At 39.7% G+C, this 25595-nt stretch overlaps 1 protein-coding gene across 1 annotated transcript in view; it reads left to right on the forward strand.

Moving 5' to 3' along the window:
* The window catches only part of CPZ (carboxypeptidase Z), a 34515-nt gene extending 12351 nt beyond the window's left edge, over nucleotides 1–22164 (forward strand). Inside the window, exons 3-11 of the mRNA XM_086746858.1 lie at nucleotides 408–782; nucleotides 1574–1786; nucleotides 3853–4049; nucleotides 4991–5152; nucleotides 11373–11531; nucleotides 14966–15101; nucleotides 16339–16478; nucleotides 19726–19825; nucleotides 21595–22164. Of these exons, the coding sequence (XP_086602984.1) occupies nucleotides 408–782; nucleotides 1574–1786; nucleotides 3853–4049; nucleotides 4991–5152; nucleotides 11373–11531; nucleotides 14966–15101; nucleotides 16339–16478; nucleotides 19726–19825; nucleotides 21595–21950 (1838 nt within the window). The 3' untranslated portion in view covers nucleotides 21951–22164. The remainder of the gene's footprint in view (nucleotides 1–407; nucleotides 783–1573; nucleotides 1787–3852; nucleotides 4050–4990; nucleotides 5153–11372; nucleotides 11532–14965; nucleotides 15102–16338; nucleotides 16479–19725; nucleotides 19826–21594) is intronic.
* The last annotated feature ends 3431 nt before the right edge of the window (nucleotides 22165–25595 follow it).

Below are 25595 nucleotides of genomic sequence, written 5' to 3' on the forward strand. Positions count from 1 at the left end.
AATTCCCATAGGGGCCTCGTCCTCCAGTGTTTTCTGGCCAGGGATTTGTCCTTTCATTGCTGTTCAGGTATTGAATTTACAAAAATCTTATTTTACGAGGAGTGCTTATCAATCAGATAAGCCCTGATGCCCCATCAAATTGTCAGGTACCATTTGAATTCTGAATGACATCTACTTGCATCAACCTGTTCCCAGTGAATCTTCAGACCAAGCATACTTTCCATCATCTTTCTATAAGTAGTTTTAGACATCAGATTCATTTGAGAGTATTGCAAACTGCCTCCAGTCTATCTGTGAACAAAAAAAAAAAAGAGTTCATTGAATGTGTTATTTGTTTTGTTGTCTTTGAACTATTTAGAGTGTCAATGAAGCAAGTTATTTTTCATATGTTCATCTTCTTTTCATAGCAAAATGTGTCGACATTGCCTTAAGTTCTTGTACTGATGTTGCCTATACTCAAACGATGTATCCTAATTTTCTGGATCAGAAATCTCGAGAAGTGATTGAGTACAGCTCTGAGTACATCCTCATCAGTGTGCTGCACAACTTGCTCCAGGGAGAATGCAATCCAGACCTGAGGCTCCTGGGCTGCTCGGTGCTGGCCCCGCAGTGCGAAAAGGACAAAATTATAAAGCCCTGCCGGCACGTCTGTGAAAATCTGAAAAAAAATTGCCTCCCTGCCTTTGACGCAATAGACATGGCTTGGCCCTACTTCTTAGACTGCGACCGCTTTTTCGCGGGGGAAGAAGAGGGATGTTTTGACCCACTGGCAAAGCTGCGAGGTAAGGGAGGAAGTTCTGCTGACACATCTTACTCATCTAGATTGAAAGGGTCTCATCTCACTCAGCTTGACATGTCTATGGCACAAAACCCCTCCACTTGTCATCTCAGCTTGTCATCTTTATAGACACCTGTAAGGTGTGATTCATTTTGTTCTACCTATTTTAAACACTTAATTAAACTATGTTCAAGAAGCATCTGTTTCTCTCCCTCATATACAAAGAGCATGAAGACAGGCAGCTCAGAACTAGATGTTTTGACTGCCAATGTGCATTTAGATAAGCCCTGCCCTGTGTGATAGCTGTCTGTATATTTGAAATATTTTATTTAAAAACTGAGACTTTAATGTACTTGTAAATTCATGACTACTTGACAAACTTAACAGCTCATTAAAATAATCTCATTAATGATTGTCACAGATTTTTGTTTGCGTGAAAAAGATCTAGATAGCTGAAGACAGTTGAATCTCATAAAAATGATTTTGATCCACCAAATTCAAACGGAAAAATGTGTTCATTTTGTGACTAAAATGTGCTAAGCCTGCCAAAGGCCAAATTAGAATTTGAGGTTCCAGAAAATATTTGTCAGTATGCATATGCCTTAATATGATTTTGCAAACAAAATATGCCACAATAAGCAGTATAGGACATACTACATACATTTAAGGTTTTGATCACGGCTGTATTTTCTATAGTTCTACTACTGAAAAGATATTTTGCAGAAATATGCAGGTATTCTTACAATACTTTGAGCATCATGGTTTTAAACACTGTGTTACAATTTGTCTTTGCAGGAGAAGTAGAGGTTGAGGAAGATTTGCCTTCAGACTTGCCAGCAACTTTTATTCAGTTCAAACACCATTCATATTCCCAAATGGTGAGCACGTTGAAGAAGACTGCTTCTAAGTGCTCCCACATTGCAACAACTTACAGCATAGGTCGCAGTTTTGAAGGGAAGGATCTTTTTGTGATTGAGTTTTCAACCAAGCCTGGACACCATGAACTGCGTGAGTTATATCAGTGTTGATCAGGTTATTGAGGGCAGTGCAGATTATCTGAGTGAAAACAGGTCCTTTTAATGGGATATCACTTAAACTGTAAACAGCATTGGTTCAAAAACTTTTCTCCTCCTCTGTGAATTGCAGTGATGGCTGATGATTCACTGCAGCAATTACAGTCCAGTTGCAATTTCCTAACTTTATGACCTCCATTTATGACCATGGCTGACATTCCTTGTTCCTAGATGTATGACCGTGTACTTGGTTGCAGCAATACGGCTATAATGTATTTGTGCCCAGCGTACAAAGAAGTTGGGATAGTCTTCTGTTACTGACCTGCCCTCTCCATCATCTACCACTTCCTCAGTCTCCTTTTATTTACTGCTGTACCGTCAAACCCTAGACACTTCCTACAAGTAATGCACGTCCCTAGTCTAAACATAGTCCTTCACATCCTAAAATATTTACAGCTTGTGAGAAGGCCTCAGATATAGAAGGACATTGACATCAAAAAAAAGGCAGTGCAGCACAGAAAACAATCCTCCTGAGCAGAGATTCAGGTCAGTGCAGTACCTGTCAGTGTAACAGGTGAATGATACCAGGAATTTATGTTGTCATAGCACCTGAATACCTTGATCTTGTAGATTCATCACTGAGACAGCAAGGGCCAGATTTTTAAATGTTCTAAAGGCTTCAAAACGCAGATCATTTTCCTGGGGAGTATTAGGTATTATTTTCTAGTTATGAGCTCCCAGCTCAAATACAGTACCTGACTAAATGTTGTGGACTGCTATGGCCATTGCTGCACACCAAGAGCCTCAGGTTGCTTATCGTCGGACTAGCTCCAGCATCAAAGCAGCCTCAGCAGTGTAGCAGAAGTGAACTGCATCTGACTTAATACTTTATTAAGATTATCATCTCAAGTCAAGCTAATGTGTCTTCTGTGTGCTGTGCTGCAGGAGAGGCAGAGAAGGCAGCGAAGACTGGTGTTAGCTTTGTTTACTCTCGGCCACACTGCCTTGCATGGTGTAGATGTATTTTGAGGTGGCTTTAAACTTGATCAAGATCCCAGCAGACGGCTTTAACAGAGCAAAGATCTACATTACTATTTCCTGGCCTATCATCCTTCCTCTCTTGTGTAAAGCAAAGAAGTTGCAGGTGTCTCTTTAAGCTGATACTCCATTTACCAGGAAAACACAAAGGCTACGAATCAGGGTTTTAAATTAAAACTGGGCTATGGCATGATAAAATATGGTACTCTAACACGTTACCTAGCAATTCATTCTAAATCTGTTGCTTCGTGCTGCTTAGGACAGCATAAAAGAGGGTGGAAATAGTTTTAGAGCTGGAGATTTTGCCAGCCTGAGCAAGCTGTCATAATAGCTCTGTGCTGGCCCTTCTCCTGTGTCTAGTGCTCGATGATGGCCAGGATCAAAGACAAAGATGAAGGGATAGACAGGAAAAGGTGTCTCCAAAATGCGTCTGTTTTGTACTTTCCATTGGACTCCAAGGAAGGATGGAAACTGAGAGAAGAACTGCAGGGAATTGTGAGGTTATATGTTTCTAATAGTCTTATTCCAAGGCTATTTAGCCTGGAAGCCACTTTTTATGCACGACCTAATTTCTGTTCAAGTACAGGGGTAATATATTACACATCTGCAGGTCGTTTCTAGGATCTGTGACAACATAAGGCATTGAAGCTGCTCAAGGTAAATGAGAGTGCCAGGGGTGTATTTTCTTCCTTCCCAGCCATGGCTTGACAGTTTTGTTTGCAGCATTCTTTCTTCACAATTAATGATGAGTCCAGCAAAAGCTCAGAGCAATGATTGCGTCTTATGGTTTGGGATCCTGAAAGTATGAACTTACTTTATTTCACACTATTTAAATTGTTGCTGAACTGACTTGTAATGAAGGGAAAATCACCTGGAACTGGTGTGCTATTTACAGAAACATATGCATTAAATTAGTGTAAATAAAACTTTCTGACTCATCAGTAAGCTATTTGGGTTACTCTGCTTTTGGAAGCCATCCAGGTATAATCTAATTAAAACATCTCATTACTTCATATTCCACAGTCAAGCCAGAATTTAAGTACGTTGGCAATATGCATGGAAATGAAGTTGTGGGGAAAGAACTGCTAATATACCTCGCACAATATCTATGTTCGGAGTATCTTCTTGGGAACCCTCGCGTCCAGACCTTGATTAATAATACCAGAATTCATCTCCTACCTTCACTCAACCCTGATGGGTATGAACTGGCTGCAGAAGAGGTGAAAGACTTTTTATAAGGAAATATTCAGAGCTTCATGTTTCTAAAATTCCCTGTGAGAAAGGACAAACTGGGAGGAGAGTGTCACGTATGGGAGGGAATGTTAATAATCGGCAGCCAGAATCCCAGGCTGGTTTGCCAGTAGGTTGGTTTCCAAAGATGATGTGGACAGAGTTAAGAGGAAATCAGAGCCATGTTTATAATTTTTGCTGCCTGCATGCAATGATGTGGGAATGACTGTGTTACTTTTTCGCACATTTAGCATTCTCTGCTATCAGTTCTAGAACAAAATTCCCACTGACTCACTGTAATGCCTGTTAAATTATTTTATAAGGAAATGCAGTTTAACACTGTGGAATAGATGTTCTTCCTCATTTATAAGAACAAGTATAATAAAATGTGAATATTTTCTGTACTGTCACACTTTCATAATAGACGGCAGTTTTCTGAGATCAGCTGGTGGCTGAAGGAGATCTGTGAAAGCAAAACTTCTATTGTGTGTTACCCAACATTCTTCTTCTTTTCGCCTCACTGTTATCACTAGCACCATTAGCATGAAAATAGGACCTTTCTTTTTCTACATTGCTCGTCTCTTGTATGAGTCTGGGGCTATGGCATTCTGCCTGAGCCTTTCTTGGAGTGTCAGCTGTATTTTCTTTTTCTCCTTTAAACCACTCTGCATGCTGCTCTGTGCTGAGTAAGAAGCTGCTGTGTTCCTCGCATGACTCACATCACTGGTGAGTGAAATGCTTTCTGCATACTCGTCAGTGCGTTAGTGTTCATGGGGATAAAACTGACGAATAAGTGTGGTTTTTTAACAGTAAAGACGTTTTCAGTTTACTTCTTTTAAAACTTCCCCTTGATTAAAATGGTATTTTAAACAATTTTCACAAAGCAATTTTGAGGAGTTATTCTGAGGTTGGCTTCTATGTTACAATATAGGGAGCTGGCTACAATGGATGGGTCATTGGACGACAGACAGCTCAGAACTTGGACCTGAACAGAAATTTCCCTGATCTCACATCTGAGGCTTACAGAAGAGCTGGGATTCGTGGGGCCCGCCTTGACCACATCCCCATTCCACAATCCTACTGGTGGGGTAAGGTATGAATTACAGATTTTACAAATCACATATACTACAGAGCAGCTCAGGAATTAAGAAACTGAGATTGCTTAGTCTAAAGTTATTCTCTGCTAATCAGATTTTTTTAAGTAGGACTAAACTGGAGAGGCTCAGAATTGGCATGAAAAATCATGGTGTAGGTCTGGACAAAGAGGCAGGTGTCGTAAATCATTGGGGAAATTTGTGGATAATTTAGATTTTTTTATTTTAGATTAAGTATAATGACTGTTAGGAGGGGGTCACGAGTGTGTAATGATTCATCACTAGTGATTTAAACTGTGATAGCATATTAAAGACTTTATGGACTTGGCTCTCATTGCATTAAGCTCTGCACAGATCTCTGCTCACATCACTAGATTTCTACATGAGTATAAGGCCACAGGCTTAATAGTTTCCAACTTTTGATTGAATAATGAGAGACAACAGTGAGCTGATAAATCCAAGTAGAGTGCCTCAGATAGGAAAAAGGGTTGAGAGCATACGGAGCAGAGCCTGAGGTCAAATGAAAACAACTGAAAATGAAGGATGTTTTAAGAGAAAAGTCTAGAGAGATAATAGTTTTGATTCACTTCATTTGTGCTTCATAGTACTTTTCATGGCTGTACATCTAAGAACCATGTGTAGCTATCAAACTGAAAGTTTTCTTCAGCAAATAAATGGTATATGAATGAATATGAAGAACCTCGGGAGCAGAGTTAGGCCCAGCCTTGCAGATACCTGGCATGCAACCACGTTGTTTGCAGAGGGGACCTGAGCACTGCAGGTGTGAGCTCTGAGCTGGCTGCACTACAGAGTCTTACCTGGTCTCTCAGTGGGTTTGCTCTCCCATGTGGGACTGAGGCTTGGAGCCATCCCTGTTCTCTTTTTATGAAACCCTCTTACTCATCCTTTGAAGCTGGGACTTCAGCAGGAGATGCCTGAGTTTCACAGCAATTCTCTGAAGAGAGCTCACTTTAGTTTGGTATCTGTCATCCTGTTCCCATAGGGGAATCCAAGATTAATCAATTAGCAACCTGACAGCTTTTGTAACATAAAGTAATGTTTACTCAGAAGAACATGCTAAATCGAAAATATGTAATAAAACAAGTCACTACAAACATACGTATATATGTTTCTAGCTTAGTGGGAGTCACTGTGCTATTTCAGACCCTCTTGCAGAGCCCATCTCTCTTGGTCACAGCTTCTCACTGGGTTCCTGATTTGAGAGCAAGTTTTGTCTTGCTCTCAGCCCTGTTAAGGTTGGCCATTCCATGCAATTGCAGGTCTGTACTTGCCAGGCTTTTTGACCCACGTCTGTGCACATTCTTTCCTGGGGCAGATGCTTACAAGGATTTGTTCCCCGTCTTGAGAATATGAACTCGCAACCGCTGACTTCAGTTCTTGCTGAGATTGTGTAGCTCAGCCATCAAGCAGTGCCACCAGCCTGTCCATAAGGATATGGCTGATGAGTCAAATTGTGTCTGCAACATCTCACTTACCAGACAGCATTCTTTTTCTTGCATGGCTCTTTGCAGAATCAGAAGTGAGGGTGCCAGTCTCCTAGGGAGTTCTTTCATGGACTGTATCATTCCCTGAGCTACATGCAGACAGGCTACAGGAGTGTGTGGCATGCCTAAAAAAGTCGTTGAAAATGCCTTTAGTTTTCCATGGAGGCATCCAGGAAAGCTGCTTTTGCCCTTTCGGACTGGACATAGTGGCTGTGCAGCAGACTTCAAGGTATGAAGGAAAGGACAGAGAGCTCCCTCCAGCTGTCTGCCCACGCTCTCTCTGCATCCAGAGATGCACATGTGAAGGCCCAAGCACCACTGAGGAAGGACAAACATGGCTTTGGTCCTTCTTTGTGCCAGTAGCCGGTGTGCAGGCTGTGAGCTTGTCCCACTCTGTGCAGCCCAAAGTCCTCATAACTCTGGATTTTCTGGCTCCAACCTCCCTCCTCCCTCCTCCAGCTCCTGCTTTTGCCCGGGTCCTTCTAATGGTCTTTGGGATGGTCAGTAGTAGGCAGACACTTGCAGAAGTCATTTTTACAACCATGTATTTAGCTTTTTTAGGTTCTGCATAATATCACAGCAGTTTATAGAGGGCTGGATAGAGACAGCCTAATGTTTCTCCCACAGTTACTCCACTGCTGTGGCCAGCTCTGCCCCAGATACAGTATGCCAGTCCCACCAAGGTGTCTGTCACCACAGGCAAGGGACCAGGAGGCTTGGGACACAACCACCCTCTGTCTGAGCTCTGCCTCAGTGGGTGCAGACCCCAGGGTATAAATACATCCCTTATCCTGCAAAACTTTTCTTGTCTTTGAAGAATAAATTGAAATAAGATGATGGTCCAATGACCAATGACCTTTAGTGCTGTTTGGTCCTCACAGCACCAAACCTGAGGGAACCTCTAGATGTTCCTCTGACCTCAAAGTGGGTCCTGACCTAAACAACACCCAAAGCATCTCAAAATCTACATGCTTTTGTAGAACAAATGAGGGAACCAATTTGCCTGTGACCTGGATGGCACCACAAAATCCCCTTGATGACTGCAGTTTCACATGGTTCAAAAATCTGGCAGTGAGCAGTCTCACAGCCTCGGGCCCTTCTCCTCCGCCGGTGGTATCACAGGACAGCCAAATCAGCTCTCCCATAACGAGCACCAATTTTGTCAGGCAGATGAACCCGTCGCTCTTACAGTACTCTGCTTTGTGCATGCGAAAGCATTAGATTGGATGTTTCAACACCAGCCTCTCAGCTTTCATTTACTTAATAGTGTTTATTACCTGCTTTATTAAAGTAATTATCTGAGTATTGCAGGACATTGCATAAAGATCAGAAAATGGAAAGTGAGCTCCCAGCCAATCTCATAAACTCAGGAGAGCTCCTGCCTCCCCATAACCCTTGCTGTACAGCGTGTTTTGTTCCCCACTATTATGAATTATCATAATAAGTGGTCTGAGGGCTCAGACTGAGAGACTTCAGGCTTCATCTGAAATTAAGTCAGTTAAATTGGTTTGATTCAAACAGAATTTGGAGGTCTGTGCCAGTGGAGGCTGGCATAGTCTTTAGGAAAATTAGTCACGTTGCTTCTAAAAGGGAAAAAAGAAATCTTTGAAAGCCATGGAGACAGTGACAAATTGCAGTATAATTGACAGAAATTAGATTCAGGTTTAAAAAGGGTAGTGGCCATTCCCTGTGCTTATGCAGAAATAATTTAGCTGCTTTCTGATTGTGCCCCAAATTGTTCTTGTGATATGGATACTTGAAAATTTATTCCCTCTGACTAAAAAGCAAGAGCCCTGGTGGAAAAAAAAAATCAAAACCCACATTAAAGGAAAAGTCTATGAATAGTCAAAGGCCAGAATGACACAGATAGCATCTGATATCATCCAGTGGAGCTGAACCAGGATGTGCACATTTCAAAGCCTTAATCACTGTATGTGATGTCACTGAAATGCTATTAGGATAAAAATAGTGACATTGAAACTCCTGATTTTCCACAACATTTGCTTCAATAAGACATTGGCTCTGTGACATAGCAGTGTCTTGTGGGTTGTGCAGGTATCTAGCGAGCAAGTTGGCTAATCAGGGGGAGGGACTGGATTTAGGAGCTCACTGAGTAAAACCGTGCATTTCATTCTTGCCCACTCAATTGCAGAAGCAACTTAAAAATCATTTTATTGAGGCCTGGGACTGCTGTTTGAGAGCAGGGCTGATTCTGGCATCACGCACGCTCTCCCTGGCTGGGCAGCAGGCAGGCAGGGCAGGGAGCTGCTGAGAGTTTGGGGCAGCATCCTCCTGGGGAGTGCTAGTGCTGTGGAGCTGGGAGGATGCAGGCTTGGTGCCAGCTCCTCAGCCACCCTGTGAAAACCCAAGCCTGTGGGGCAGGCAGTGCTGCTCGTAGCCCCTTACAAGTCATCTGAGGTCTTCTGCTCTTCAGAAGAGACGGGCCAGGATGAACAAAGCGCTTTTGGGGCTCAGTTGAGAGTGGCTGGTTCAGTCTCAAATTTCCTTGGGAAAAAGACTGTGATCAGGCCATCCCAGGGCACTGTATGAAGGCCAAAAAAGCAAATACTTTGACTGCTGCAGGTAGCATCTTTCGGACACTGCCAGGTTCCTTGTCACAAAGCCTGGTGGGCTGTTTTCTTCTCCCATCTCTGTGTTGTGTGAGTGAGTGTGTGAGACCGCAAAAAGTGCAGATCATTTGTCCTTTCTTTCAGAGTCCCCTTTATCTGCCCTTCTTAAAAATGTTTTTCAGGTCATACCCTTCCTGGAAACTCTGTGTCTAATCTTCCCAGAAAATTTTGGTTGGGTTTCTGGTGTGCAAAGTGCATTCTGTGTGTTCCTGAGTTGGTCAGACTTTACCTGTTACATCTCATCTTACATTTAAGTTGCCTCTTTATAATATCAAGGTTGAAAGAGTTGCAACACAGAGATTCAGAGGCCACCAGTAGGTTGACAGATAAAATGGATCTGGCCCATTTCTCCTGAGGACAAGTGGCACAATATCTGACTTGTGTCCATATGCTAACCACAAACTACTGATTTAATGATTCACCTTACAGCAGTGGGAACCCTCAGGTTCCTATTTCTTCCCAAGTACAAGGTACAACCTGTTCAAATAGCACAGCTGCAGTGGCTGGAGGCACTAGTTCAGCTCGATGGCTACAGAATGGCATTTTAAGGAAACCTGAAAACTGGGAAGACCAGTTAATAACCATGGCATCTGAAAGGAGGTACCCTCCTGCCTAGATCAGGAATGGGCAGGGTGTTATCTTCTTAAATCATTCCAGTAAATGGAATCATACTTAAATCATACAGTAAAACTATATTACACGTGGCTTTTTCCTGAGATGCTTTTCTTTCTGTCTTTACCTGTTACAGCTCGATGCTATAATACATCCATGGTGCACCTTTGCTTCGCCACGTTTCTCTCTGCTGCACACCTACGTTTGTGCTACCCACTGCATCCCCAAAGCTGTGATTTACCAATAGCAGAACAGGGACCGATCCAAAGAAAACAGGAATTACTATTATTGCAAACCTAATGTATAGGTCTTTAGGTTTTTTGGTTGGCTGGTTTGTTTGGTTTGTGTTTTTTTTTTTCCTGCGCATTGCTGATTTCATTCACGGTTACTGGTCATTAGCCACTCTGGGATCCTGGCTGGATGATTTTCTAACGGCTGATGGAATTGAAGCAAAGGATGATATGAAATGTTAGCAGCCCTATATAGATGCTGGGCTAAGTCTGTCATAACAGATCTTTTAAAAAAAAAAAAAAAAAAACAAAAAAACCAAAACCTGCACTTGTGCAAAGCACAGTCCGGATTTGCCTCCACCCACTTTTCCCCTTGTAACTTCGCAAGCTGCGAGGAAAGGAGCCCCAGCTCCTCCAGGGGCACTGGCGGGTGCCTGGGCTTGCAGGGACCGGCCACCAGATGACACTGCTGCCCCTAAAATCCACCCGCACCGGCGCGTGTCCGTGAAATTGCCCCTCGGAAAAAGGGGATGAAGGAGCCTCCTGCGTGCCGGGGGGAGATGGGTGCCTGAGCGTCTCTGGGAGTCCGGTGCCCACTCCCTCGGCAGCTGTTACTGAGCATGAACGGTCAGAAACACCAATTTTGTGACTTACCTGCAGCAGTGCGCTGCAGGGAAACTGCAGCCATTGCTGTGCTTTATAAACTTTAGTTTTCACTTATTTACAGATGAACCTGGACCAAAGGATAGCCAATGAGACAAGGTAGTTCCAACAAGTGCTGAGAATTACAAATTGATCCCCGTATCCCAGAGTATCCGTCCAACGTTAATCCTGCTGATTCAGAAAAGAAATTAGATAAGGAGCCTGGTTTGCAAGAGTGGCACAATGCCACAATTTTTCAAGTCTAAAATGCTGCCATCATCACTTCGAACTGCTGAAAATGTGACTGTAATAAAAAGTTATTATTCTGTCAAAGTTTCTTTTTTTTTTTCTTTTTTTTTTTTTTCAGTTGTTCCACAGTGAAATCCAGCAGTTTTTCCAGCAGTGTATCTCCTCTGTTCCCTGGAGCAAACTGACCGTCTTCCCCCATTAACCTTTCGGCTGGAAGAGCCCAAGACCCTCATGATTCTCCAGTCTGACACACTCCCTTCTCTGCTGGGTTCCATCCTGCCCAGGACAAAATCCCTCTTGAGCTGCATGACTGCTCACAGCTTTTTCTTTTTTTTTTCTCATGGATTTCAGGTGGCCCCTGAGACAAAAGCAGTCATGAAGTGGTTGAGGTCTATCCCGTTTGTGCTCTCTGCCAGCCTCCATGGGGGTGAGCTGGTTGTGACCTATCCTTACGACTATTCAAGGCATCCTATGGAAGAAAAAATGTTCTCCCCTACACCTGATGAGAAGGTAATACTGGTTTTGCAGGGTGAGCATATCAGTATGGTTTCCGTATGTGGAACTATGGAAACTTTTAATAAGCAACAAGCTTTGATTTGTCTGAATTGTATACATGTGTGTATATGTATGCATGTGTATATGAAATATATAATAAATCACATGTTTGTATATATAATGCATTTTTATATACATATATGTATTACAACTTATACATTTATTTAATGTGCTTTAAAATATAGGATCATATACACACTACCAGCTTGATCTGTAAAGGCTTATCCATGTTTTGTGAGGTGAAACATGATTTGACAAGGCACAGGCTTTTACTATTTAAAGAGTAAAGGCTATGATATTTTTACCACTGATTTCCAGAAGAAAAGGAACAAACCTGACCAGCAGTGTTATTTTCTGTTGAAATCTGTGGGGGGGGGGCGGGGGGAAAAAGACTGTCTGCCATATGGTGGCAGCCTTGTAACATTTATTCCAGGTCAGATGAAGGGGAATGGTTTTTCCTTCTCTGTCCCTGGAAAGTTCCCCATTTGGGACTCACTGTAAATCTTCTGTGAAATTTTTTGCCATCTTTCCTATTTCCCCTTGGTTTCCTCAATCTAGTATTCATTGCCGACATGCCCACTAGGAGAACAGCTAGTGTTTCAGTCTTCTAGCATCTGTTAAAAATGTCCCTGGTCTCTTAAGAAAAAGTGGTTCATTATATAACAAACAGCAGTTGAAAATAGTCAGGAGTTGATCTTTAGCTTGAAGCGTCCATTGTCTGAGCATTATCTCAAAGCAAGTCTGGGCTGACTTCTTCTAAAGTGACAGTTCTCACCAGTGCCTATTAAATATTTAAATATATATGACTATTAAACTTTTTCTATATCAATGAATTTTTTTTCTGAGCTGTACAATAACTACTGACTATGTGTATGTGATGATGATTTAGCAGTAAAAATAGGCACTGCACAGTAAAAAGCCCATGTAAGAAATGTCTGGTGGGTGATAATGAAAGCTGCAGAAGGTCTTGGCAAGGACTAGGGGAAATCTTTAGCCTGTGCACTTATATCCCATTGCCTGGCTAGATGTATCCTGATTTACACACAGATGGTGGAGAAATACGGCCATGTGTGCCTTATCAAGCAGTTCACCTGCGGGATGGAAGGACAGCAGTCCCTCTCCATCATCTCCAGTCAGGGACAGCACATGAATTTTGAGTGAAAAGATGCAGTCACACATACAAAGTGCTCCATCCCAATGCAGTGCACAGCTGGGCAAGCCCTAATGGCATCCCTAGTTTGCAACAGTGGAAGATACAGGATCTCACACCAGTGGCTGCTGTACAGTGTAGCTGCAAAGCCTGGGAAGATACCTACAAAAATGGTGACTTAAACCATGTCTGGTGTTTAAAACAGAGACAAGGGCTGGGGATGTCATCAATTAAAACCAATTTTTAAAATGAGTCAGCACAGGAACCTTAACACTACCAGTAACACTTTAAATGTTGCCCAGAAAGTTGTAAAACCTGTACTTGTGAAGTGACTTGCATTTAAGAAATGTCATCTGCTGCTGCTGGGGAACCTGCCTCCTGAAGTATTGCAGCTTGTTTTAGCGGCCATCCATTAGCCATAACCCTTGTTCTGACAGCTGACCTGTCGAATTTGCTGTGGAAGGGGAAACAAGGCAAGTTTGCACCCTTGGATGGAGCTCAGGGTGAAATATTGCAGTGCAGATACAATGGCCAGAAATTAAAAACTCAAATTCTGTGAAGTATACTCAAACCAGGTTGCCCTCTTTGAAAGTGCATCCGAGTTTAACTTTTTTTTTTTTTTTTAAATCAATTTCACTTGATTTCTCACTTTCTCTTCCCACTACCATCCATCTTTGTTCACTTGCACCAGGGGCCAGGCAAAAGTCTTATGCCTCTTAGTGTGAAACAAGAGAAAAAAGACTTGGTCACTGGAATTAAAACATCTGCAGGTGTCTTTGGGAAAGACAAAGAGTACACTCCTAAGTTACATAGACACCTTCTAAACTTTTAGCAAATATCTTCCACAGAAGATTTGGAACTGGGACCCAAATTCCTGTAGAAATTAAAGATTTTGGGTCTGGCCCCAAACTATGAGCAGTAAAAGTTCTCCTTAACATATTTAATTAACATTCATTTCTTTCCAGTAGAACTTCAAAGGATACCTAGTTGTCTGGACTGAGCAATACTTAGACACACAGAAACTCAAGGGAGATGCAAAAGGATTTTACATTAAGTCAGGATTTTTAGTGTCTGGTCATCAGAAGTATTTTGGCAAATTGTCTTTACATTTAAATATCACTCTCTTTCTGCCTTTCCTTGGTCACCTACCTGACCCCATAATTGGCTCAGCTTTGTGATTATTAGAAACATTCATAAATATTAAATCAAAGTTGTGTGCTTGGTCATTTTGGTCTTTATCCTTGACAACAGCATCAAGTGTAAAGTTTTAGGATCACTTCCAAAAATAGGATTTTAGCCACCTTGCACATGTTGTCTTAAGCAATATGCAATGAAAATCATGATGCTGAGTAGTAGGATCAATAGCATCTGAAAACTGCTGCCCTTTCAATGTTGAAATCTGAAATTATAGCTTTTGTAGATGTGATTCAAATAGACAAAAAGGAGAGAGGATATTTCTGTACCAATTTGGAATAAATATTAGAGAAAAAGGGCAGGAACCTGATTCAAATAAATGGTTTTTGCAGGTCACTGCTATTTCTTCTGTCTTCGCTACATATACCTGTCACTTTTCCTTACTGAGTAGTGCGTCCTCTGTTCTTCATCAGTATCAACACTCTTAGGAAATCCGTGGTGACATCCTCCATCATCACATCCTATCCTTTGCTTTTTAGGAATGGTTTCTGCCCCACAAAGAAGCAACTGTCATTGAGATCAAACTGGCAAGTTGTCCTGTGTGAGTGACAAGTGCAAAGTAAATTGACACTCTCTATTTTAAACAGCAGCAACCAATGCAAAGATCTGGTTGGGCTGAGGCTGATGTAGGTATTTTTGAAAGGGTAAAAGTAGCAAGAGTTAAAACATAACGGGAAGAGCTAATTTCAGCTTTAAAACCTGGGACTTGAAGTACAACAAAATAAGCCCTCTGCTGCCCCAGGTGATATGTTGAAGCCAAGTGTCACAAACTCCACTGATATTTAATGTTATCTCTGGCTAAATGAATTGAAGAGAAGGACCTTGGACATTAAATACCAGTGGATTTTGTGATACTTAGAAGAAGATAAGTGAAAACTTGCTGGCAGAACATCCTTGCACAGAGAGAGGTTCACCCTCTCCATCAGCCTTGAGGATGCAGGGTAGCTCATTGTCTGGGCTCGCAACAGCAACAGTTCCTAGCAGCAATGACAGTGTTTACAGTTTGTAAAAGCAAAGGTATTCCAAACTTTTTTTTTTGTTACAGATGTTTAAAATACTGGCTAAAGCCTACGCAGATGCACATCCAGTCATCTCGGACAGATCCGAAATGCGTTGCGGTGGAAATTTTGTAAAACGCGGAGGTATTATAAATGGTGCTGAGTGGTACAGCTTCACTGGAGGTAAAACCACTTTACCATCATATCAAGTGAGGTAAAACCTCTATATGACCTTTATGAGACACAAGGATTTGAAAGAAATAATTTTATTCATTTCAGTTTGCTTTAAGTCAAATCCCTGCAAAAACTTATATCTCTTAACTTGTAAGGGATTTAAGTAGCAAAATGTATCTTGGTAACATTTATATTCAGATACCATGGGATGTATTCAGCCCTGATATGACCTAAGAAAAGTTAACAAGTTATACAAGGGTCAAATCTGTTATTGCATAGAATATCACTATTTTTCAAATCTGAAATGTGAAAATAAATGCTTAATGCTGTGCTCTCATTCCTTAGCAGCATGAATTTTAATCCATCCTGCAGGCTATGCAAGTGCAGTTTAAATAAACTCTTTTTCAGGAAAAACTACAACAGAGACAAACATCCCTTTCATTTGTGCTTAGGTTGCTAATTTGATTTACCCAATAAAAGTATTTTGTTTTCTTCAGGATTCATGAAACACTGGCATGGATGAAATAACAGTGTTCCTAAAATTTTTAGCAGTGTTTCAGTTGTGTTTTCAAACAGGACTCACCTGGACTCCCAAATAATTATGTTGAAACTAGGCATTTAGAAAGCTACGGGGCATGAGTGAGAATTAGGTTTAAATATTCTAGGCTTAGAGAGATATATATATAGGATATAATTTTCCATTATATATATATATATATATATAGGATAGATATAGATATAGATATATATATTGGATATAATTTTCCATTATATATATATATAGGATATATATATATATATAGGATATAATTTTCCATTATATGTATATAATGGAAAATTATATGCAATGTCTTTTGTACAGAAACAGTTTTGAACATACTAATAGCAAAAGGTCATCTCTTTGCTGGTGACCCTTGGCAATCACTTCTGATACAGCTGATTATCCAATTACTATGATTAACCAATCCTTATTTCTCGATCACTGCTTCTTGGTCAGGTGAATAATAGTTTAAAATGATTATTTTCACCTGAAAGAATTGGCATTGTCATTAGTTAATTCATAGTTGAAATGAGTTGTAGCATTCTGAATTTGTTGAATACTTTTTATATATTGGCCATGCATACTGTTTACAGTATGTCAATGCAAACCCATGAGGATCGCGTGCAGCTGTCTGCAACAGCAAAGCTCCAGTTAAGGGCTACATGGCTTGTTCATGATGTCTCCTTTTTCTTTTTAAACCTATAGGTATGGCAGATTTTAATTACCTTCACACAAATTGCTTTGAAATTACCGTGGAGGTAGGATGCGAAAAGTTTCCTTTGGAGGAAGAACTGTTTACAATCTGGCATGAAAACAGGGATGCCCTTCTGAATTACATGGAAATGGTATGGCTCTGCTTTTACAGACCTTTGTGCTTATGGTTTTTCTTCTTTCTTTATCAATATTAGTTTCTTCACTGTTTCCCTGTTAGTTATCGAGATGGCATGGAATCAATAGTCACACTCCACCAGGTGCCCCAGTGCCTCAGTTTGTCTAGCAGGACACACAGATAATATTTTACCTATCTTGCAGAAAGGATGGGGATTGAGAACTGTAAAAGCCTTGAAAAGAGTGAAAAAGGGAATTGTCTATAAATACTTTGTGCAACATTATAAATCAACCATCCAAAATCTAATGCTAGAGAAAATCCACATATTCAGAAAAATAGGAATCATAGAAACATTTAGGGTGGAAAACACCTTTAAGATTTGCCTTTTTCTCGAAGAATAAACCAACAAGATCTGCTTTCCACCGAGCTTCTTGGAACTTTTTCCTCTACATATTCCATGTTTGTGGCCCAAACCCTGCATGGCAGCAGGAGATTTAGATTCAGCTGAAATTGAGAGTTTCTAAGTATCTTGCTAGAAATCCTGTTTCCACAATTTTCAGCTTGATTTCTTGATCAAAGTAGTTGGAAAAAGATCTGAAGCCTGATCTTCTAAAGGAACAATTGCATGTCTGTGAGCATTGAAACATGCCATTTAAAAGTCATTTTTAATAATAAGTTTAAGCTCAGCAAAAACAAATACCTCACTGACAATAAGTAAGTGAACACAGAAACAGGAGTTGCTCATCTTTCTCTCAGCCATTAGTAGATTAGCTTTCTGTCATGCCTTATTTTGATAGAGTACGCAGTAATTTAAAATTGTTAGGAGTGTTTTTATGGCCTTTCTAAGCAACCTCTTGCTACTTGTGGTAAGTATTATCATTCAATAAAGTCTACAGTACAGACCACCAAACTCATTTCATTTTACAGCTGTCTGATGAAAATGAGTTTTAGTGAATCCAAATGGAGCTGGGTTAAATCCATATATATTACAGTTGAAGTCTTCAAGATGTAAAGATTTTTATAGTGTGAGATACTGTAGAAGTCTATGCTGGAAAAGCTTTTTGAGTAAATGCAGGATAGTAAGCAAAACAACTTTGTAGATAAGGATGACTGAATTACTCTCGATAAGGATTAAGTCTGCCATAACCAATTCAAACTTTTCTTATTTTGATATATACCAGGCTGTTTGGTGTGTGCGTACAAAGATACTTGGCTTAACACACAGAAGTAGAATTCATTTTCATAAACTATGTTCTCTTGTCCCCATCAGAAGTGGTATAAAAGCACTCTCCCAAACTTACATGGAACAGACTTGAGGCAAAACCAAAAATAAGGTATTTACTAAAGCAGAACAAATCAACATTGTTAAAGAAATTTCAATTTTGTAATTTTTATGCCATCATCATTTAATTGCAAAATTATTATTGAAGTTGGATGAGGTCATACTACTTTGAGTATGTCTATACTGTAAATTAAATTTGGGTCTGAGATGAGTCTTCTGACAAGATTTACCCGCTCTCCGTATGATAAATCCTCAAGTCCATGCTGAAAAGCAAATTGCAGTGCTTCATCATAATAGTTCTTAAGGGACAGTTTTCAAGTCCTTATACTGAGCTGTTCCTAAACCCTCCAATGAATATGTCTCCTCAGTATGGAATGGCTATTTAACAAGAGCATTGACAGCACAGCTTCACCTTAAATAAAAAGCTGTTGTCACTAGACTTTTTTTTTTCCAGCTTCGTTTTAAGAATTACTGTAAAGGTGGATATTTTAATTTTTATTTTTAAACATTTCTATATTCCAAGAGAAAAGCTAATATATTTTTTCCATTGTTCTTTTTTTTTTCTATTCTTCTGTGACAAAGAATAATGGGGAGGAAAAAATGGGAAGAAGAGAAAAAAAAAGTAGGGGGAAGTGAAGTAAAGAACATCTCAAGCTGATCATAGCAGTTCAGGGGAAAAATCGAAATGGAATTAGTTTTCATTTAAAAAGGTCATACAGAGTTTCCAATAGAAAATGTTTTCGTTTCAAAAGGCTGCAAATAAAGAACCTTAAGAGGTTTAATGTTCAAATACTTGGATTTTTTCCTGTTTTGTTCTATTTTGTTTTGTTTTATTGAACTTCAAATATAATGAGCTGTTTGTACACCTCCTTGTATGACAGGATTCACACCACTCTTTAGTTTGTCACCAAGCACATTTCTCATCAGCTTAAGCAGCTGGGTTCTGTGCTTGTAGAGAAGGGAAAAAGGATATTACACACACTGCCATCATGACATTCTGACATGTAGTGAAGTGTGGGCAGCAGAGCGATGATGAGTCCCAAGTAGCTAAAGAATTCCCTCACCTATTCCTATTCACTGATAGTAATTAAGAATATTAACAAATTAATAATTTTATTAAATATTATAGATTGATTAATACGTATCGGTGTATTTGAGAATTATTAACAGATATTGTTTTTTAAAATGTATATTAAATAATACTAATATAGGAGTATCCATATAATTTTATTCTTATGCTTGTGCTCTACTTTAAATTAGTAACAATTTAAAGTAGAGAGCCTATCACAGGACAGTTGTTTAGTTTTGGTTCTTTATCTCTAAGTAGTTTGGAACTCTTTTAGATGCGGTGAAAGAAAATGAAAACTATGTGTTTCAACTAATACTAAAGACCTGATTTCTTTATACAACTCACACTGATTGATTGTACTGCCAGGATGGCAGTGTGATGTTTGATAAGTGGTACCGTCTGAAAGCTAATAATTCTGCTTGATTCTGATTTATTTCACACATCTTCTAGTGCTGCACTTTGAATAGATCAAAGGGCCATTGCTTCATGCTGAATTAACTTCACTCATAGCACCAGTGATGCCTTCTCATTGTGTATAGAGTATCAGATTGTATTTAAAGCCTTAACTTTTCATTTCTTTGTGGTTCTGGGTCTAGGGCAGACATTCAGAAACAGCCTTTGAATACTGTGGTCAGATCATGAGGTGCCAGTGACATATGCAGAGAAAGGATGCTCAATGCAGAGCCACATACCTAGCCCAAAAAAGCTCTTGTTCGGTTATCCCTTTTCCTCAGCCCTCTTGGAGCTCCCAAAATAGAGGATGTGATCTGAAGGGGTATTAGTGCCCAAGAGCTTCTATAATGGATTGAACCTCTTGAAAGTTATTTCCTCTCTAGAGGCGTTTCTTTTTAGAAGATGAGGAGGTGGTACTGTAATAAATGACTTCTATTTAACTTTGCTTTACTTTGCCAGGTTCATCGGGGGATAAAAGGAATTGTGTCTGATAAGTTTGGCAACCCAATAAAAAATGCTCGTATTTCAGTCAGGGGCATCCAGCATGATGTCACCACAGGTAATATTTTTAGTCTGAGCTTTCTCCTGGGGAGGGTGAAAGCACTGAGAGCTTAACATGCAAAGGTCACATTTGATAGAAATGGCACCTTAATGGAGGACTGAAGGCTCAGCTGTGAGTTTGTTTCTAGAATAACAAGAGGCAAGACACGTCAGGCTGTTGGGTCTGTCATGTCTCTGCAATGATGTCATCCTTCCTGTTAAAACTTCAACCTGAAACTGCCAGCTGTCCATCAAAGCCAACATGTCTGCAATGAGATTGAGAAATCCACCTCTATGTTTCATGTTTGGGGAATATGGCAGTAGCCCTGCTGTGGGGCACAACTCTGTCCATCCTGTAACTCAGCATATGGAGGTGTGGAGCCCTGATAGTTGAAATACTGTGAGCAAGAAGTGTAGATATTAGAGTAGGGTCCACACTGAATTTAACAGTAGGAATAACTGCACTGATTGAAGGACAGGCAACCTTTTTTGTTCATGTGGAAAAGCACAAATATATGCAATTTTTTGACAATAGTTATATCAGGTGCAAAAAAACTAGAACATTGAATTATGTTCACTTTATATCTGTCGCCAGCTGGTAAAAGTGTATTGAGGCATATGCAACTGTTAAATTTCACAGTCATAAAGTTCTGAGCTTTTAGGCTCTCACTGAAATCAATGCTCTCATTTTATTATTGATTTCAGTGAGAACAGGGTAGGCCATAGGAGTGCAAAATAGGAGACATGAATGGTAACATTTTGCTCTAATGATAGTTGTTGAATCAATTCAGAAAGCCAGAATGGTTTATAATGTAGTGGATGCTTTCCAGCTTTCAAAAAAACTAACATTAGAGGGGATACAATAGTGGAGATGATGCAGATTCTTGAGGCTGGTAGGAGACTCTGGCATGAATTAGGGTTTATTTCAAACTTCTTCCCAGACAATGGCTTTCCATTGGCAGTGGACCTTTAAAGAATCAAGAATTAAATAAAAAATGTGTTTACATTGAAAGAAAAAGGAGTATTTGTTCTTGAGTTAGGTGGAGTTCAGAATGTCATATGATTAAAAAGGTCTTTTAATTTCAGTGTTTAAAAAGACTGAGAAATTCCATGAAAAAATAGCATTAATTCAACCTTAACTGGCTTAAGAAACTTACCATTCAAAATAAAGGAAATATAAAATGAAGAATCAATACTCTGTTTTCAGACTCCCTGCAGGCTCTAACCTTCAGCTGGAGGAAATTTACACCCATTTTACACTAATGGCAATTTATACCAGCTGCAGCTCCAACTCCATAGTCTCATGTGCTATAATGTCTGCAAAGTAATTGAATGTAATATAATAAAAGCAAGGATTTCTTAGCTCCTTAGACATGCTATATATATATATATATTTGCAACTTGGATTATACTTTCACTTTCTTAAATTTCACATAGTTTTAAATTAATTTGATTTCTTTGGAGTTATTTCTTGTACTCCTGGGAAAGCAGCATGAAGGAAAGCTTCCCTTCCCTATGACACAAGCACAGCAGTTACTGACATTTTGTATGTGGATTTTACTCTATTAGCTCCCAAAGGTCAGATTTTCGCAGGTGGAGTCTCTTTTTGTCATTCTGGAGTTTGCATCTGAGCTTTTTTTTAAAATCTGAATCAAAATCTGAGATCCTTTCAAAACCTGCCCCCTAAACGCTTGTGATTTCTGTGCATGCAAGTGTGTGTGGGTATACAACTGTCAAGGATGCGAGACTAAAAACTAAACTCAGTTTTATGCTGTTACCTTTCCTAAGCTGCTGATGGAGACTACTGGCGCCTGCTGCCTCCGGGGACGTACATAATCAGTGCCCAAGCGGCGGGATACAGCCGGGTGATGAAGAGGGTCACCCTTCCTGCCAAGATGAAACGGGCTGGGCGAGTCGACTTTGTATTGCGACCTGTTGAGACTTGGCCCAACAAGCTCCTGCGCCGCTCAATGGAAGACACATACGACCCGTATGACCCACTGGAACTTTTTGACCCTCACGCCCAACACGGGCAGCCCGAGGCTCGGGGTGGGTTGTCACCAGGCAGGGAGAAGCCTTGGTGGTGGTCTTACTTCAGCTCTCTAGACCTGCACAAACCTCTGTGGCTGCTGAAGCAGCGCTAAAGGATGTCACGGTGCTCTGCTCACCTCTCTGTGCTGCCCTTTCCACCCAACTCCAGATGCCCTCGCTGCTCTTGGCAATATTTAAATCTGTTTCATTTGAAAATACAATGTTAATTCAAGCGCGCTTACTTCTTCTGTTTTTTCTCTACACACAACTGAGTATGTTCAAGTGTTTTTATATATTAAAAACAATGGTGCACACCCGTTCAAAGGACAGGTTTTATGCAGTTTTTTTCTTGGTAATGCTCTGTACTTCTGCCCATGTAGGTAATCATCACATTCATTATTTATTAGTTTCTAGGTACCTGCAGGAAAATATTTTTGATCCTTTAATGCATTTTTGTACATGTCAACACATTAATGAATATATACTAAAAACAACTTTCAGAAACATTCAGAAAACTCTTTTATTTCCTCTTTTTATGTTATTTTAGCATATTAAGGTCAGTTCATTAACTCTTCTAATATAGCTCACAATGATTTTTTAAAATATGTTATGTGATATTAGCACTGATTTCAGATAGAAAAAAATCATTAGGAATTAAGAATTTGGAAATAAATCTACATCTGAGTAAGTAATGTATTCAATAGGATGGGCTGCTCATAGGCAGGTCAGTATCAATAATAACATATTTTCCCAAGTAAACTTTCAGACATATGTACTAAAATCGTTAAATCTTTACAGACTTCCTGCTTTGAAATCTCTTGCACCATGAGTAGATCCATCAAATCAGGGAAAATGCTTGGAAAGTAAACTCTATTCTAAGGAGTTAACTGTTAATGCAATTTGAACAGCTTTTAACCTCTTAAGCAAATAGATTTTTCATCTATTTCAGCAAAATACTGAAAAACACTTTTACTGCTGGAAATATACACATCTTATGACATAGAAAAATACATCAGATAATTTGTGTGGAATTTAAGTTAAAATATGGCGTATTATACTGAGATTGTTAACATCATGCACTGTTGTGAGTCAATGTACTTATTAATGAAACTTGTAGACACCAAAGAAATCACAAACTTCTTTTCAAGACAGTTGGGTAAAGCTAGCTGAATAGCAGTCTTGCAAGATGACGTCTCTCTCAGACATCAGATGTAATGTTTTTTTAAGGTGATTTAAAAAAATATCCCTAATTTTTATGAAAAACATAGGCCCACACTTTCTTTTGGCATGAACTAGTTGATGAACTCTATATTTCCTCATCCTAATGCCAGAGTGTGTGAACAGGGTGATTGTTTGGAGCTGGTATACTCACTGCAGGATCTCCTGGATTATCTGTCTGGATTACCCTTTGATTTCTAAAAAATTTTTTGCTTATCTTAAGTAAAGAAGACCACATTGCGTGAATTCTATAGTCCATGTGCACTTATCTCATACTATAATTGCCTAAGACCCAAGAGATGAATGATCTCAATTCTGCAACCAGATGCTGCACATGCCTAAGTACCTCATTCCAATTTGTAATCTGATTGAAGTTAGGAGTCTGTTATTCATGCACTTGAATGTCTGCAGGTCTGGAGACTGTGTAAAAATAAAAGAAAAACAATTTCATAGCATTAACAAAAAGTAATTATATGGGAGTGAATGTACTGCATGCACATGGATAAGTGGTCCTTGCCCAGGCTTGCCAAGTTAAAGAAACTCTGAATCCTAAATATGCCAAAGATAAGCGAGCAAGAGATACACCTCCAGACTTTATTTCCAGTAATAGGTATTACTGCTTTTGCTGTGGTCATTTTTTTTCGAAGCCGCCATCCTGTGAAAACAGTGCTAATTCTAACAAAATCAGAACAATATGCCAAATCGCTGACTATTAGCTGCTCTTTTTATGCACATCATGTCTTGCACACTTAGAAAGATGCTTTCTTATAGGGCTATTTAGAATTTTTCAAGTAATCACAGTAAACCCAAGCCCACTGACACGCAAAACAAAATGACTGTGCAGAAAAACCACTTTCCTGGAGTCCTGATTTAATGGCAGTCAAAACTTGGGAAATATGATTTTCTGGGAAGACTGTAAGGTTGTGTTATGTTTGAGAGAGTTTGAAAAACTACTGTTCTATACTACTATACCACTAACATGAAATCAGTATGATAAAGCAAGAGTAGCCTTCTTGTGTCTCTACCTTATCTACAGAAAGAGGTGCTGAGCAGAGAGAAAGTTAAGATCAGATTTGTGCTAGTTCACACACAACAGCCTGTATAGATGGAATGGAACTACTTCATTTTTTCATAACATCAAATCTTCAGTTTTCAGTTCCTTGGAGGTGGAAAAGACTGCCAGAATTCCCTGGGTGGCTCTCAAAGAAAGAAAGAATGAAAGGAGGGATTGATCAAAAATAGCCAAATAACAATGCAACCAAAATTTGTATCACCTTTCCATTTTTATTTGAGATTAATACAGATTAAGTTCTATATTTATCTGCAAGAGAAAGTATTGGCTTGACTTAAATTGTCTTTCATATTTATTTCAATCAAGAACTGTGTGTTTAATATCAGATAGTTTTGTTAAAAAAAAAAAACAAAACCAAACAACCCACCCCACAACTATAATATGGTTAAAAGGATTGTAAGTGGTGGTGAAATTAAAGCAGCTGCAGGCAGCTCTGTAATTAATACATAAAAATGAACACTGCGATGAGCTCTCTCACCTCCCTGAAAGATGCTCAGAGTTTAATGGAACATAAAGTTAGGAGCATATTAAAAACTTTCTGCATAGGGAGAGGGATTGCAATGCTTCAGTGAAACATGCCCTCCTACAGCTGAATTACAAGTAACATAGGAAAGAGGTGAAAACCAACCAGACTTCCCTGGCAGTCTCCATCGTGCTCAAACCATGCCTTACAGTCTGGGCTTGGCCTTTTTCCAATGCTACTTCAGAGTGTGACAGGTTCAGCAGCCAGACGGTGCTGTCAGAAATTATAGTGTGTGTTCATGAGACTCCCTCTCCTTTTAAGTCAGAGTCTACATAATTTTTTTCAATTACCTTCTAACCACATATTGAACAGTATTGATGTATGTTTTTGTAACATCCTCCTTAATAATTAATTTCCTAGTCTCCACATTCATTTCAGAGATCTTCTTTACTATGGAGCCAAACTTTTCCTGCACAAAGCAATCACGTTAATAAACGTTCTGACCTGCCAACTGTCCAGACCTCCTCACTCTGCCAACAATGAATCTTCACAACAAGTCAAAGCCTGCAAATCTAACTAACAACACTACAAGCATAAAGAGCAAAGCAAAAGGTCCGCTTATGTAAAATGTGCAATTTCTCTTTCATTCATATGGCACAAAAAGTCAAGAACATATACCAAAAAATGCCAGCAGATAAATCGCAAGCGGTGTGCATGAATTATACCAAAGAAGATTTGGGTCTGTTTGTTCCATTCATAAAAACTTCTTAGATCAAAAATAACAGTAATAAACAAAGACAGAAAAGTTTGCAGCTGTTGACATCTTCATCTCCTGTAACAAAACGATGTCCAGTCTCGAGCCCCCCACGTACAGGAAGGAACATCTTTATTTTCCTGAAGACAGAAGAGAGAGGTGTCTTAAGCTACCTGCCCAAAACCAAAACCTTTAAGTGTCAAAATCACTGACTAACAGAAGCTCTTCCTGCTACCATTTTTCACAGTGTT

Source organism: Chlamydotis macqueenii, chromosome 4 (assembly GCF_036417535.1).
Source record: "Chlamydotis macqueenii isolate bChlMac1 chromosome 4, bChlMac1.mat, whole genome shotgun sequence".
Lineage (NCBI taxonomy): Eukaryota > Metazoa > Chordata > Aves > Otidiformes > Otididae > Chlamydotis > Chlamydotis macqueenii.